The sequence below is a fragment of the Limulus polyphemus genome, unplaced genomic scaffold (genome assembly GCF_000517525.1).
Source record: "Limulus polyphemus unplaced genomic scaffold, Limulus_polyphemus-2.1.2 Scaffold337, whole genome shotgun sequence".
In the NCBI taxonomy this organism is placed as follows: Eukaryota; Metazoa; Arthropoda; class Merostomata; order Xiphosura; family Limulidae; genus Limulus; species Limulus polyphemus.
In genome coordinates, this window is record NW_013665947.1 from 371,480 (window position 1) to 389,592 (window position 18,113).

The following is an 18,113-nucleotide window of genomic DNA, read 5'->3' on the forward strand; positions in this document are numbered from 1 at the left end:
ATGCTCTCCTTATTGCTTGTTCATCTTCTCTGCTCTTCACGTGACCAAACCACTTCAGCCTCCCTTTTCCTCTATTTCACAGACCCCCGCCGTTTCATTAATTCCCTTATTTATTCTCTTCTCTTTCAGTGACACTCCCAAAAGCCATTTCAGAATTCTCATTTGTGTTCTCATCAATAAGCCTTCTTCTTTCTTCTTCAAGATCCAGATTTCGGCTACATGGAGGAGTACTAGTCAAATCATGGTCTCATACACTTTGGCTTTCGGTGCCCTTAGTAAGTTTTTTTTTTTTTCACAAATGACTGTGGCTGATTTCTTCCCTTTCCTCCAACCCTCTCTCATTTCCCCTTCACTTTGAATTGTACTTCCCAACTACCTAAGGTATTCTACTTTTTCCAGCGGTTTCTCGTTTACATCTCTGTTCTTAACATTTTTCTTCCTACCTCTTCCACTCAACATTATTACGATTTTTTTGTCGTTCACTTTCAAGCCTCTTCTTTCCAAACTCTTCTGCCACACTTTTACTTGCGTTTGTAACTCCTATTCATTTTTAGCAGTAGGACAAGGTCACTAACGTATAACACTTCCGAAAGGGGTCTTTTATGGCACTCCTAACTCAAGGTTTCAATGGCAACGAAAAACAGCAGGAAGCTAATGGCTGACCCTTGGTACAGTCCAACATTTTACTTCGAACTTGTCACCTTTTCCATAAACCGTCTTCATGATTGTTGTAGCTCCTTCATATGTGGCTCTCACTAATCTGATCAGTTTTTCGGGCACTCCTGTCATACGTTTTCTCTAACTCTACAAATGCATGGTATAAATTCTTGTTTCCTTCAAGGTAGTTCTCTAGCAACTGTCACAGAATGAAGATAGTGTCTATTGTATCTCTTCCAAGCCGAAACTCAAACTGTACTTCTTCGATGTTTACAACTCCTCATATTCTCTTTTCCAGTACTTTTAGGTTATACAGACGTGAAAGCTATTTATTTTATTTTAATTTTATTTGTAAATTCAATAAAAGTTTTAGTCAGGGGTACATTATATTTAAATCCAAGATCAGTTGCGAAGGCTTTAGAAATGTGAAAGATATTTTAGTGCTTTTTATTGTTAAACATGATTTAATTAAACATATGGTTTAAACTTCAAATGCTGTATTAGACAGCGCTTTGTCCATTTTATTGAGGTGAGTTGGTAAGACAAGATAGAGGTTTTATGCAAGATGGAGCGTTCTGTCATTCAGCCCGAGTCACAAAACAATGACTTGAAGATCAGGACATTGCTATTCTTCTATGACCAGGCGCATCGCCGAATATTAACCATATCGAGCATGTGTAGTCCATCCTTGATCGTTCACTGTAAAAACCATAAACAACTAACTCCAGAGAAATCCTCATCCAAGTTCCTCCTCTAGAGTGGGGTGCAATCTCTGAGGCTCAGACTTAACATATATATGGTGTAAATATAATGTGTAATCATGTTTTTACCTTAAGTAATACAAAAGGCACATACATTAAATACTAATGGTAACCTTGTACCTTTCGTTTCATATTTGATTATTTAATCAAATGAAATTTGTTCTGGAGTGAGTGTACAGTTGCTTATTGGTAGGATGTGTATATATATATATATATACTACCCACCAGTGGTTCACATGGAGCTTTTAAGTTTGTAACATCGAATGTTTCATTCAAATACGTAAATATGTGTATGTATACAGACAGTCATTTCACAAGGATAGTTAGCTAGATAACCTACTCACTTAAATGTCAGTTTATCTATTCCAGTAAATACACACAGAACATAATATAGAAATGGCGAGTAATATACATTCGGACAGAAAAAAAGAAAGGTGTCTCAAAGAAACGATAAACAATTTGTAAAATGTTTGTTCAGTTGGCAAGGAACCATACTGTTAGCAAACAGGACAAGAATCAGATAAATCAATGATGTACAGCGTACAGCAATAATAAACTCAGCGGGTTGGCAGACAGATTGGACAGATAAACGTATGGCTGATTGAACGAAAAGACTCAGTGTCAGATGTACCTATAAACAACTGTTCAAACGGAAAGCCGGTTGAAATGAAAGCGCGTGGTATATATATAAGTAATTTGCCATGATTAATAAAAAAATAGATGGTTATGTGGATGTACCAATGACTGATACATGCAATATAAAGAGATGACTTAATATAATAATATTTGCTGTAGAGCAGGTTTAATTTCCATATAAAGCATATTTTGATTTTATCATTGTCAACTTAGCTTTATTCAAACAGAACTAAAACATATTCGCTATGTCAGATAAAATATATGTTTTTCTACTTGTTTTCTTAAAGAGATATACGAGAATGATTATCATTCAGATGTTACTTAGTTATACACAACATATTTTGTATTATAACAAAACATTTGTCGAAAGAAACCACTTTCTAATTTAGCCATTACACAAATACATACTATATAATGAAAGCTAAAATAACACCCAACTTTATTGCACGTATATTTGTAATCTTAAGAAGGAAAGGCGTATATCGAAAACCCAGTATAGGAAAAGCAACGACTATTCTACATTTAGATTATCTGGTAAACCGATCGGTTAGCAACTGTAGATATTGTAGCTTCCTCCTGTTCCAACACGCACTTTACATCCTAACCACTAATCCTGGTTAAAAAAAAGTAATTATGTAAAACATACTGTAATTAAGTAAATCTAACTGCATAGAGAGATAATGCTAGGTACATCCAAATTTATCAATGGAGTAATCGTAGAATGTAGTTTGTTATCTACATGAGAGGAGATAAAGTTTCCTATTTACTTATTACACTTGATTGCTTAGGTTTTATCAGAAACTTTAAAGTTATCATTAACAAATTGTTTGTGATTGATATAATGTTAAAATATTCATTTTCGGGCTAACACGTATGTTTTGTATGTATTAGCTGAATTCATTTCAGAGCAACTTACTTATAAAGATTTTTATCCATCCATTCTTAGATCCACTGGAAAGAACACTGTTCGAATTTTTAAGTATACAGCATGTCTACACAATATCGATATTCTTGTGAAGGTTGAGACTATGCGAAAGAACTGTATATTTAATATATTGTAGAATGATAATAATTAGAAACAAAACCCTTAAAATATTATACTTATCTATTTTGTAAGTCTAGTTCGGAAATCAAGTAAAGATAGTCTTAATAGAATATCATGTTAGTGGTCATCCAGAGCTGAATACATTTTTAGCACTATTAGAAGTAGTGTCAGTGCACAGGAAAAGTTTTACTCTAAAAGAAAAAAAAGTATTTCAAAATGCTTTTAGTTTTCACCTTCCTCCTAAACTATGAAATTCAATATAAACTTAAAAGTATACGGGAAAAGAAGCAACTTTGGAACGCTTTATCCTTTTATAGGACAGACGTACTTTTTAGTAGCTTAATTTTAGGGCCCGCCATGGCTAGGTGGTTATAGCACTCGACTCACAATCTGCGGGTCGCGGGTTTGAATCCCCGTCACACCAAATATGCTTGCCCTCTCAGCCGTGGGGGCATTATAATGTGAAAATCAATCCCACTTTTTTGGTAAAAGAGTAGCCCAAGAGTTGGCGGTGGTTGACTAGCTACATTCCCTCTAGTCTTACACTACTAAACTGCCCCCATTGGCACAGCGGTATGTCTGACAACGCTAGAATCAGGGTTCGATAACCGTGGTGGGCAGAGCACTGATAGCCCATTGTGTAGCTTTGTGCTTAATTACAAACAAACAAACACTGCTAAATTAGGGACGGCTAGCGCAGATGGACATCGTGTAACTTTGTGCGAAATTCAAAATAAGCTTAATTTTTGTTTTATTTGTATCATTTTCACACTCGCCAGTACTCTGTAGATGTATCTTTTTTTCTTTTTTTTACATTAGTACTTCAATTTTTGCTGTGATTGCATGTATTAAAATTATTTCATCATCACTCTATTTAATAACGTCACCCCAGTGGCTCAGATGTAAGTCTGAAGTCTTATGGCGCTAGAAATTGGGTTTCAACACCTATGATGTGCATAGAAAATAAAGGTCATTGTTAAACTTTGTGCTAAAAAATATAACAACAAACAAATTTCTTAATAACAATACTTCACAAAAATACTATTTTTATAGTATTTTGAACTACGTATTGTTGCTTAAAATAAAAAAAATTTCAAATTCTAAGTGTTCGCTATGATGAATTTAGATTGAACATTAACGTGTATTACACCTAAAACACAGCATATTAATTAATAATTTTTAGATTCATTGTTCATTACTCATCTGTTTTGTTTTCTGAATGTCGTTTAAATGCTTATCTATTTTTGATATTACCAGACGCACGTTGAATCTTTCAAGAACGAAAACTTCTGTTGATGCTTCATCAGTCATTGAGCTTCAAGTGCAGCTGCAAATTTACACACAATTTCGAAGTTATAATCACAACATTTCATTACATTAAGCACTACTTTTGATCTGTCAGATTTCCAGTAAATATAAAAAAGGATAAGTATTTTAAAGTTAAGCATCAGTATATCTTATAATATCAAGTCTCAAATACTTACATCTGTACAAATGGAGAACAGCCATTTTGGATATTCCAAGAGAAATTAGCGTTTTTTTTTTTATCCGACCAGTAGTGTCGCAATACTGTTTTATTATTTTCAACGTTGTGTTTAATATTAACGGACTGCTATTAAATATGTCTTTCATCTCCTTTTATTGTACTAATCAGAACTGAAACAAAAATAAGTACTAAACATTCATAAAAAATAAAAGAGTCAATTATGTTATGCATGCATAAAGTGTATTTATGATCTACAATATTGTTCTTGTTTCTATGAAAACATTTGGATAAGTTAATATGATTTTTGAATTGTTTACTTTATATTATGCATTTTATAACGATGATAAGCAAACAATGAATCCCTTCACTTTTAGTACTTTTTCATTTTACAATAACTTATACATTTACTGTATTGATATGAACTTTTACTAAATACATAATCAGTAACAAAACATTTTTACAAAAAACTTCTGTACTGAAAAACCCTATTTACCCTGCCACTAATGTTAGCCAACTTAATGTTATATTTTCTTCTTACTCCTCTTTATTAACTTATTCATATGTGTTTGTATGCTAAGTGAACATCAGTATAAAATTATTATGATGAAGTTGTGCATTTATTCCATAACACCTGAAAGCTTCGTGAGTGGTTTTCCTTCAGTATCATAAATAAAAAATACATAATAGATATATGTATGCTTTTTCTTTGAATTTGACATTTTACGGAACTAATACATAAACAGAATAAATTTTCTATATTGGTATAGACCTAATCCTGGTAACATGTTATATGAACATCATTATCTTTTTAATAGCAACCATAAATGTATTAACTTGCTTTCAATATATTACGTCTAGGCCTAATGCATGTGTTATATACAAGACAACTGTTTTATTTGCCCATAGTAAAATAGACATATGGGTCAATGTACTTTTAAAAAATTCACTACATTGTATACATGTAATACGTTTTCCGAAAATGGATGTAAACCTCAATTTAAACTAAACATTCGTGAAAGTTAATTCATGTGAACTAGGGCTATGTAAAATTCAAAATAATTATAATCAAATCTAGGCTTAAATAATGTTCATTCACCTGATGTCATATACTTCAGCATAAACTTCTGTTTACAATATTTGAATATAAAATAGATGAAATAATTATACTAAATTACTTGCTATTATTATCATTATTTAAATTCCTTCTCTAAGTCTTGCATAAGTTCTGCTCTTATAAGTTGTCCAAGTTAAGAAACATGAGGCATGACGATAAAAAGTACGTAGGAAGTCCTTTGTTCACAAACTTTATCACTCGTGTTAGTTTCTACTCTAAGTCGTTTGGTTTTGTTTTTTCCTAGGGAAAACTTTCTATCTTATTTGTACTATTTTTATTTGCAGTGCAGTAACGATTCTATTTCGTATTGCCAAGTTAATCGAAGTAAAAAAATGTCCAATTACTTCCCAAGTGGATTATCTCTGATCCTGGTTTGGCGTTTTTCATTGTCTGGAGTAGAAACACTGACCATTTAAGGTCTGGTACCTTCCATTTTAAAATCTCAATTTTATTAGCGTCCACATACTAAGGAAGAACATATAACTATTTCAGAAATGATATTATTTTCCCACGAATAATACAACCAATGTTAACTCAGACTCGAAGGCTCTGTAGATAATCACAACCTTCTAAAAAATGGATTAAAACAAAACTTAGGATGCGAAATACTTAGCATTACGTTGTGTTATTTTTATTTTTATCATCTACCAGACTTCTGAATACTTCGCTTATTTAGCGTTATGTTAATCTAAATTCCAAAATACATGACAAAGTCTGTAAGGTATAAGAAAAGGAAATTTTTCTTCGAAACACTTATTTGCAAAGTAGTTAGCCTAATTTAAAAAGTTTCTGGCTTGGCTTTAAACCCTAACTAAGCAAAGCTGCCAAAAAAAAGCTTAACTTTGGAAACTAAGATTTTAAAAAATAATTACTCTTAAAAAATCAAATATATTTTGATGTTAATACTCCTTGAAACATGTGCAAAAATAATACTCTATCTGTAGTTCAAAGTATAAAAAATGAATTGGGAGAGCAAATGAATGCTTCATTGCTCCCTGATAATAAAATATTAACAGTAATAAAATAATTAAATATTAATAAAATATTAATGCAAACATAAGATAAACTATTTGTAACTGATGTAGAGGTTTAGCACCAAAATATTAAAGTAAAATGTTTATATAAGTTTAATTTCTAAATAATAAGCGTCTATCGTTAATATTTACTAGATTTGGAAACGTAATGAAAACTGTTTGAAATTTTTCATATATGCATATTTGTGGATTTCACTTTAAAATCAAAAACATATTTAAAGCAGAAGTTAGAGAACATTATTAGATGCACTGAACATATCTTGGACATGTAACGGGACCTACTCAATAATGTCTACAAACGCTCTAAGTGATTATAATTAAACACACTCCAGATAGGTAAATTAGTAATGTGTAATTGAGAGTAGTAAATTATAAGATATTATATGTTTAGAAAACCCATACCTACAATGGAGGAGATTGGTTGCATGCAATCTATCGTACATAACATAATTCAATGGTATTTAGGCGTTGATAGCATAACGGCTAAAAATCGATCATTGCGGGTGAAAGTGCTTTAAGATCATAACAATCATCTACTAATTAGCAGTATAAAAAAGTGCCAGAAATTATTTTCTTAGTAGCTTTAGTGTAACTTCGCTGCACATATGCAAGTTATGTTGGAAAAAGAACCATCTGTGAGGTCTGTGCAGTATTCTCTTTATGGATGAGAAAATTTTAGAAGAGCTAACATAAACAACCGATGTATCACTGTCAAGAAATTTTAGCACCAATTTGCTCGAATTAGATTTGTCACCTGGAGCCTTGAAAAATGTGAATTTGCAACCAATCAATTGAACGGTTGGTTTTATGAAGGGGAGGGCGTGCTTGCTTTATGTATGTTGGCTATTGGATTTACATATGAAGCGTCTACACGTCCACATGAATACCAATATATATTAAATGAAGAAATCTAATCAGATGTTCAAGCAAAATTATTCTCTCTGCCATATAGTATCTACAACTAATTCTTGATTTTAAAAAACAATATCAACTTTTCGGATTCACCTGTTAAGAGCCATAATCATAACCCTGTTAAACATCTTTGGTACAATCTGGAGGAATTAATTTGGTAGGTTAGGCCACAGCCATCTAGTAAGAATCATCTGACCCAAAAACTGTGCCAGAGACTTTTGATCACTTAGTCTTGCAAATTTCTCCCCAAACATACGATTTTTGGATTGATTTTTGCAATTAATGAGAAAAACCCTCACAACCATCAACTCACTTCATAAATACTTGTCCTTTTCTCTGCAAAGATTATTACTGTATGATAGCAATTTGATTTACGTTGTAACATTTTCACAGTAAATACAATCTATAATTAAAAATGCATGCCAGCCTGATCTATCATTTTCAAAACTCTACATGTGGTATGTAACCATATTAAATGTTTCTTACCCTCATTTTTGCTATAGCATTTTCAAGATTTCTCTACATATTAAGCATGCATTCTTAATATAGAATGATGATGACGACACTAAAATTAGATATTATTTTTGACTTTCACTCATGAGTTCTTAGAATTACTAATGTAATTTTCTTCTTATGACACTGTTGTTGTTTGACCCCCCCTCTATGAAAAAGAAACTTAGCTTTCGTTTGACATTTATTGTTAATGATAATAAAGTTAATTCAAGCAAAAAATAATAAAATATTGGTGTTAAAAATAAATAAATAATAATTTGTTATTTATCCTTATATCATAATTCTGATTTCTAAGTATCATAATAAATTTGATAATAATTACCCTTTACTTAATCTAGTTCAAACCATTACAGTTATTGTTCATGTAACTGATGATATAAGTAGCTCCTAATGAGCTCTGATGTCAAAAAGAATCGTCGGCTCTGGATATGGCAGATATATTGTAGTTGAGATATCATTACTTATTCTTCTTTGCATTCATTCATATGCTTTTAGAATTCGTCTATCCCTAGTAATGTACAAAAGTAGGTCATTTAACTGGGGTATCACATTCACTTTTTTTGTGGAAAATATTCCTGTAAAGTAAAGCATATTATGGGGAAATATACAATGATCTTTTCCAATGGTCAGTCACGTGGGTATATCTTGTCCTGAGAAGAATAGACAGCTATTTTTAGAATATAATTACATGCTTTCTAAGCCTGTATTAGTTTGAGATCGAGATTGAGAAATGAGAGATTTAAGATTATCGCTGATGTTAATTTTCTGATCAAAATTACGTTAAATGCAAATTAATTAGTGAAACAAACTGACTTTCATAAACCACAAGCAAAAACCTTTAGTTACTGGAATGCACTGAATCATTAGTTGAGTACCTTGCTGTTAACAACATTGTAAGTCGTAACTTGCAGTAATATCTGCCAGTTAGGGGGGATCGTTCGGTTAGTCCAAAATCCATGAGCTTATAATTTAGTATAATAACAATAATATATTAATTTAAACCTTAAATGATTCAGCGAAAACCAATTATTATTGAAATTATAGCTGAAAACAAGCGATGCAATGAATCTATTTCACACATAGATTTCACACCTTTAGTTATATTCATAAATTGTTATTATTTTATGTTTACTATTTAGATAAATGTCGTATATAGATATCAGTATATTTTGTATGTAACGCTTTCAACCTTTCAATATCTAAATTAACCCTCTTAATTTTTTTCAAAGTATTTCTCTATTCGTTTTTAGCTTAGCAAGTGTTATATTGTTTTTGTCACTTCTGATCCAAGACAAGCCTCAAAGAGAGCAATAATTCTTCGTTTTTAACCAAATGTATTTTTCCTGAGTTTATTTCATGAGAATGATATTAACATTGGTCAGGAAAATTACAAAACGCTAGTCAGGTTCCCCGAAACACAAGTTACTGTAGAACTTATAATGTTTGCAGTTCTCAGCCAAGTAGGGGGAGCTACAACCGTAAGAACGCAGCTTCAGAAAATAAGGAAGTGAAAGAAAATAACAATTCCACAAAGAGGTTTCTGGAATTTTCATATTCGTACACTAGGCCCACGCTTTATATTCATACAAAGGAGAGTATTACTATGCTAGTGATCATATTCACGTCGTTGCTGTTGGTTTTCATGTTCATGTTTTTGTGAAGACTTACGTCGATTTCGAAATAAGAATCAATTAATGTCTCAGTTACTCATATAATTCGTCACGTATTAATAATAACAGATATTACTGCGGCAATGACGTGACAACAAGCCATTTATGAACTGTAATTCAGAGGTCTTGTATTCATCAGGTTATGATGAAGTACGTTTATCTATCACAGTTTTCTGAATGTTGTTCCAAAAGAACCATTATTTTTGCATTCTTCGTTTTTCATCTGCTATATAGCTTAAATAATCACTATTTTCGTTTATTTTACCTGAGAATTCTCACAACACATTCAATGTATAGTTAGCTTTTAGACTTTAGAGACAAAGTTCTTACAATTATTTTTTGTGATACATAGTAATATTGGAAATCAATATTTATTGTGGAACTATTTAATAGCGTTCAAATTACTGATGCTATGTAATTACAATTTATTGTCCAATTAAAAAAATAAAAATTAAACCGTTATATAATCGAAAATAACTCATTTCGAGCTCAGATTAAAAAGTTCTTTACTACAAAACTTTCTCTTGCATAGTTTTATAAAATAAGAAAAATGATTTGTCTCGTTTCGCAATCTTTGATGTCGACTCGTCATAGTCTTCAATCACCTTCAATATTGTACTATTGCGTGATGATCCAGTCTTTATTCGTCTTTAAAATATATTATTCAAGATATTTCCTTTATGTACGTCCTATATCAGTGTTTAACTATTGTTAGTTTTTTATTCTCTTTCTTTTCAGGTTATGGCTTCAGCATGTCTTTGTTTTTTTATTTTTGTTGAATATTACAGATAGTTTTACGTTGATGAAAATGTAACTTTGACCTCCAAAAATTTTAATTAATTTTATTCCGACAGAGAATGTTGGTTGGAAAAGTACTTTTTAACACTTATCATTTCTAATTTCCATTAAATGCTAACATTTTATTACCGCTGTTCTAACTTTTGGCGAATATTCTAGGTAACAGATTCATTGCTTATTTTTAATGAATGAGAAGTACAGTAAGTATTTTCAGAATAAGTAGTAGAATGATTACGATTTATTTATTGTCCCCCGGTGGAAAGCGGTAAGTCTTCGGATTTACAACGCTAAAATCAGAGGTTCAATTCCCCTCGATGCACACAGTAGATAGTCCGATGTGGCTTTTCTATAACAAAACACACACACATTGTTGTACTTATTTTTGTTATTTTAGTTGAAAGAAACCTGAATTATAGCTACTCACCTCCTTAGTCTTACAAACATTATGCGAGAGAATTACATGTATGAATCATGAACGCACGGGAAGTGTTCAAAAATACGACATTGCTGAGGAATCATCATCTACATTTGTTAGTCTTGCCTGAATACCAAGGCAGTTTGCATTAACTTGCATATAAGAGGTACTTTCGAAAGCAGAAAGGTGTACGATGTAGGAGTCATCGTGATGGTTGCAGTACGTTGTGGTTGAAGGTACAGTAGAAAAGTTGCCGTTAAGTACCTTTCAAGGATCGACGTGTTAAAAATAAAATGGTGGAAATACCAAAAAAAAAGTGTCTAATGAAAATAACTTATTCACACATTATATATATTTGAACGTGACGTTTATATTCGAATGTTAGAACATGCTGTTCGTATTGTTATTCAAAATGGATGATTGAATTTAACTTGATAACTTTCATGAACGATGAATGAATTTTGAAAATGAATAAAATATTACACTGTGAAATTCATCATTATTTCAAAATAGTAGTATTATGTTCTATAGTATTGGTGAAGGAGACATGCTATCAGATTCACGATACAGGATAGTATAAGCCAAGAAGGCTAATGTCAAGACTAAGAAATATGTTTCTAACCTCAGGTCATCCCTTCTCACACAAGTCATCTACAATGATAACTGATGTTGCAGCTTAACATGTTAATCAGTATCCCAAATAATTTGGTTGTGTGTTTCGTAACAATAGTATCATAGAAATCATTAATAAGTTCGAAGCATCATCAATGATATTGAGTTTTTGTGATATCTACATTTACTATTCATTTTCTTTGAATTAATTGCAAAGGTGTATATATTTTTGATATATCATTTGTTATGTATATGTATTATATGATATGAATTTTTTTTTCTTATATAAATAATTTTAAATATGTTCCTATGTGTTATTGTTAACAGATAGTCGTTTGATCTGAATTCTGTTATACCTATATGCACTTAGTTTGGTAACAATAAAATATTTTCAGAAACGTATTTGGTATACGGATTACTAGAAACAAAAAATTGTCAACACTAAAGAGAAAGTGGCTACAAAAAGAAGTTACTTTACTGCTAGTCGTGCGAAGCAAATACGTGCGCCTCACTACAAAGTCAGTAGAATTGATGAATAAGAATAGGATCTAAAGATTAAAGAGAACAAACACGTCTTTAATATGGATGAATTTGGTCGCTATCGGAATAAGAATTGGCTTTTTGAGCTTATCTTTCCAATAGTATAATACATTTTATCTTACTGTATTTCTCATCTTCATCATGTCAATACAAGTTATTATTTTGTAAAGATGGTTTTGTGACTTTAGTTAAGGTAACATTGAATTTTAAAAAATTATCTAATTTTAGGAGAATAGTGAGCGTCAATTAGAATATAAAGATGTACGAATATTACTACCAAATAAGAATTTGTGTTTGAACATTTTAACTAAGCTAATTTGCAAAAATGTAAATCTATATTAAACCAATAAACTATTTTTTGCTGTGTTTGTAAAGTTTACAAAAAAAAAATCATAAAGATTTGTTTTAATTTGTCAATTTTTTTTTTCCATACGCAGAATTTCAGACTTTCGAAAAAAAAAACACAATAACCCATCTCAGTTTATTGTACATATAAATGTTAGATATCCACTAGAAATACTAGGAAACATTGATAAAACAGATAACTATATATTTATTTTGCAGGAAACATGTGTCGGTATGAATTTGTAATAAGAAGCAACAATGTATATTGTTTTATATGTAACAATCAATATTTTTATGACTACTGGCAGGTATGGTGGATCCCACGGTTCTACAACAAGATACAGTATCTGTAAGAAGAAACCTATTCATGAATAGATCGAGAAGGGAGAACTTTATGGCACGAGGGGATGGTAAACAACCTTTCCCCCTGATTAGACCCAGCACTTTGAGACAGGAAAGAGATCGTGATCTCGAGGGTTTATACTTAACAAGGACACCTTCAGGATCTTTATTTATTTCCGGTGGTAAGTGTTCTCCAGTTTTCTATACTCAAAAATTTAATGTCAATAATAATAAAAAATGTTTTATGGTGCTATGTTGAGTTTATATGCAAAATGTTTTGAAATCTAACCATATTTGTGAATATTCTTATACAAAATGTAAAAATATTCAAAATATAACATCTGATGAAATCATGACTGTCATATGTTTATCAGGTATTTAATGTTTTAAGTTTTATAAAAGCTACACATAATAAATTTGGATTTTTACCTGACAAATTATAGTTCCTACATCTTCTAAAATACAAACGTCGAATTACTTTTAAATGAAACCACCACTTAGATCTCGATTACACTTCTTTAAGCATTTATATAATTAGATTACGACAGATTTCACTCTTCCTACCTCTTTCACCTGTAAATAAATTGTGTTTCCTAATATAAGACATTAAAGAGAAATACTTTGTTTCCTTAAAATGCAACGCTACTGATAATAAAAAGTATAAACGGAAAAATATATACACACATATATATATATTTGCAATAACTATTAAAATTTTACAATCAACTCATTTTCTATTTTACATTTAAATTATCACACATGGAAGTTTTTCAGTTATAAAACTTATGGAATTAACTTAGTACAAGTGTTCTTAATTAATATAAGGCATTTTGATAGTGCATTCTACACAATCTTTGAAACATTTCTTGCATTAGGTTGGGCAAAAGGTAAATGAATAATAAGAATAAGTAGATTTTGTTTCCAAGACTAAATTATTCAATAGTTTTTTAAAGTTACTTTTTTATTGGATATTTGTCAGTTTCCAAGAAGCAATGAATAGAAAAATTGATATTGGTATTTTCAACCTGGGGCAACATATGCGACATACAGGACAGGTCAAAACTCCAAGGCGCTTAACTAGATCTGTTATTAATTTAGAACTAAGGAACAGAGGGAGGACAATCAGTCAGAAGCACCCGCTGGTTTGATGACAAAAACTTGTCGAAACGTTGTACATTTGCTGTTACATTAAAGTTTTTCTTCATTACCCATTCAAGCCGTCTCCAGCTTTTACATCTCCTTTTTGTTTAATTATCAGCTCTAGCTATTTATAGTACAGTGTAAATTCCAAGTCTGTATGTGTGATGCAGAAATGGTAAAATCCTTTCAATTTCATATGATTTTCGATTGGTTAATATGAAAATTCAAAATTATCTTAAACAACAAACAAATAATCTTTATATTCTTTTTCAACAAAAGTGCTGGATGAACAGATTATTTAATATTTAGATATGCATTTCGAAAACGCTTATAAGCGAAATGCTTTCCTTTTATATAATATTTTAATGAAACTAAGAACACCAAACACTTTATAAACCTTGCAATAAAAACAAATAAAGTTTATTAAGGAAAAGCCTCAGCTTCATAGTTAACTTAAAAAATTACTTTAGTGCTAAGCAACTCTTTAATATTTTTCTATGTAATTAAACATAACAAATTATATACGAAAGGATACGCTCTGAAAAGGTATATAACTTTAATAAGCTAAACAGTAACTTTGTAGCATTTCACTTTCATGTCGTATGTAAAAGAAATTAGTGGATTATGTTGAAAAATAAGAATTCAAAACCAAAGTGTAATAAGTAGGAAGGGATATATAAAAACAAAAAAGACTAACTATTTTCGATAAAATAATTAAAATTAATGAAGATAGTATCTTGAGATTTGAGAACACGGAAACAGCATAGTACGGAATGTAATATATGAAATAAATAACAGAAAGGCCCAAAAATAAAGAATACCTAATTTGTTATACACATTTCATAAGAAATGCGATATATGAAAAAAATAAATCTATATTCTGTTATTTGAAATGGACAAATGATTATAGTTAATTACTTTATCTATGTAGAACATTTTTTGTAGTGATGGAATTTTCATAAGTAATTCAAATTCCCAGATTTTCCGAAAAGACCAGACTCTCCTCAACATAAAATTTCAGCACCAACTCTGCACAATGAATTTAAACACACAGACAGGTAAGTATCATCTAATGAGCTCTACGTTTCGTAAACTTAATATCGTGTGGTTAAGCATGTTCTTTCGAGTTAGAAATAATAATAATAATCCTTGAACTTATTCAATATAATTACACTGGTTACAAGTTGTGAAGTATAACTGTATAAAAGCTCACTAGTCGTAAGGTTAATATAACGTTTAATAAAAAACAAATATTATCTTAAGAAAACCTGTCAGGATTTATGCATGTGCCGAATTCTTTACAGTAGGTGTCTGTGACTTCTTGGCGATAAATTTCAACCATAAACAAACAGCACACATTCCAATTGTTTTAAAATAATATATTAAAACAAGTCAAACGTATATATCAAACTTCGTTACACCATTGGTTATCACAGTTGTATCCAGAGCTATAAATAATTGTCTCCTTTACGTTAAAGTCCACACAGTCTGGTTCAATTACTTTAGAACACAAGTGACAAGACAATTTATTTCTTTTCTACTTTGTTATTAGAATACAATCTGTGATAATTTCACTTTATAAATCTCCACTACATGCTCTTTACGGCCAAACTCACAATAATGCAGTCTAGATCTAAGTACTTATGAAAGTAGTTATTTCAAACTACATTTTGGACGCGTATTTATAGCCTGACCGAGGTCTAGAACGTTCCATACACTACGAGATATTATGATGCAATAATTCTCAGTTGAAAGAACGAGAAAAACCAAGAAGGTTCTAGTAACATAACGCAATAATACAACAAGTGCCAATTCACAACATTTGAACTACACAATGTATGATTCGCACACTTACGTAAACAAACCTGCAATAAATTATATCTTCTAAATACAATTAAATTTAACAATCGTCCGTAACTTAAACTATTTAAATCATAACACTCACATTAAACTTAAATTGTCATGTATATCTAATTGCAAGCCAAATTATATAAACAAAATCTAGATGAGAAGTAAGGATGTACCATATAGATGCATTTTTGGTTTAATATAGTTAAGACAGAAAATATTGTGCAAAATGGTTAAGGTACTCGTTTATGTGATGATCTTTATTCATATGTTAGAATAGATAGTGGATAATTCAATTTTCGGGTGATTTTTCTCTCAACTGTGCCACTAAGGTTTTCTTTGAATGGTCGTTGTACTTCAAACAATGGTTGAGGGATAGAAGACAGAAGTGTACGATTTACTTGTACTATATTCTATGCATTGTCTTCTGATGGGTCAGCTCTAGGTTTGGGGAGTTACAACACAAACATCTAGGGTTCAACTTCCTGCAGACAACCCCTTGTGTAGCTTTACACTAAGAAAACAACTTCTGTACATTGTATAGTGTATAGGGGTATGGCATAAGTATGAATACACAGATAAATTTCTAGATCTTTTAACAGCCATTACAAGTTAAAAGCAATAAGGACACATAATGTAACTACATTTACTCAATAGAAACATTAATGGAAGCTCAATTTTTAGGTACTATTAATTACAAAATTTTCCTAGACACCATTGTGTGTCCTCCTGCAGAGACACAGAGTTAGTTGATATATAATTAAAGTGAACCTTTTAGTTATTATGAATATGTAACATTTCCTAAATGTAAATTCATGTCGTTATTATCGCCATAAGGTTTGTATTAGGTCGTCAAGAAATTAATGTCGCGTTTTGGAACACTTTCATTAACCATCCCTCCAAGGCCTGGCCATGCCGGGGAGCATGTTTGGTGTGACGGGGATTCGAACCCGCGACCCTCAGATTGCGAGTCGAGTGCCTTAACAAGGAAAGACAGCTAGTCATCACCACCCACCGCCAACTCTTGGGTTACTCTTTTACCAACGAATAGTGGGATTGACCGTCACATTATAACACCCCCATGGCTGAAAGGGTTAAAAGAGTAGCCCAAGAGTTGGCGGTGGGTGGTGATGAGTAGCTGCCTTCCCTCTAGTCTTACACTGCTAAATTAGGGACGGCTAGCGCAGATAGCCCTCGTGTAGCTTTGCGCGAAATTCAAAAACAAACAAACCATCCCCCCAAAAAAGGTACATCACGTATAATAGTTAAATGTTAGTGTAGCCTATATCGTGTGTAAAGCTTAGTATACTGTAATCCCTTATAGTGATGGCACACGACGAGACACATATTCGACATGTAATGCTGTTTGAATACAAGAAGGGAAACAACGACTCTTTAGCCACAAAGAATATCAAAGAAGTTTATGGAAATGTTCTGAACGTTCATAAGTGTCAACAATGGTTCAGCAAATTTCGTTAAGGTGACTTTAGCCTTAAAACTGTGATGGCAGGGTCCGACATGTTGGAATTGATATTGATGCTCTGAAGACGCTTGTTGAGTCTAACTCAAGGCAACACACTTGTGAAATGGCCCTGAAATTGTATGTCTCTCATGAAACAATACGTAAACATCTAAGGAAAATTCCATAAATAATATGTTTGGGTGCCTCACGAACTCTCCGATGATCATCGTTTCCAACGTGTGAACGTTGCTTCGTCTCTTCTGGAACGTAATGCGCGTGAAACCATTTTTGGACAGAATTGTCACCGGTGATGAAAAATGGATTATCCATGGGAATATTAAACACCAAAAAGTATGGCTCAATCCTAGACAAATACCATTTCCAACCCCCAAACCTGGACTCCATCCGCGGAAAGTGATGCTTTGCATTTGGTGGGACATCAAAGGAGTAATTCATTTCGAGCTCCTCAATCCATAGCAAACTGTCAATGCAGAGATCTATAGTCAGCAACTGGAACGTTTAAATCAAGCCTTTTATCAGAAACTTCCTTCACTCGTCAATAGTAAAGGTGTTCTTCTCCACGATGATGCACGTCCACATGTGGCACGTTTGACGCAAAACAATATTATAGATTTAGGTTAGAAAGTTCTCCCCCACCCACCATATTCTCCAGATATGGCACCATCAGATTACCATCTTTGTCGTCGCTGCAAAACCATCTTAATGGGAAAACGTATGCAAATGTGGAAGGTGTTAAAGAAGACATCGACATGTTGTTTGCTT

General features: G+C 31.8%; 1 protein-coding gene across 1 annotated transcript in view; it reads left to right on the forward strand.

Annotated features, from left to right (window-relative positions):
• The window catches only part of LOC106457488 (teneurin-m-like), a 259,591-nt gene that overhangs the window by 158,879 nt on the left and 82,599 nt on the right, over window positions 1–18,113 (forward strand). The window contains exons 3-4 of the mRNA XM_022383443.1: window positions 12,847–13,062; window positions 15,000–15,078. Coding sequence (XP_022239151.1) covers window positions 12,847–13,062; window positions 15,000–15,078 — 295 coding nt within the window. The remainder of the gene's footprint in view (window positions 1–12,846; window positions 13,063–14,999; window positions 15,079–18,113) is intronic.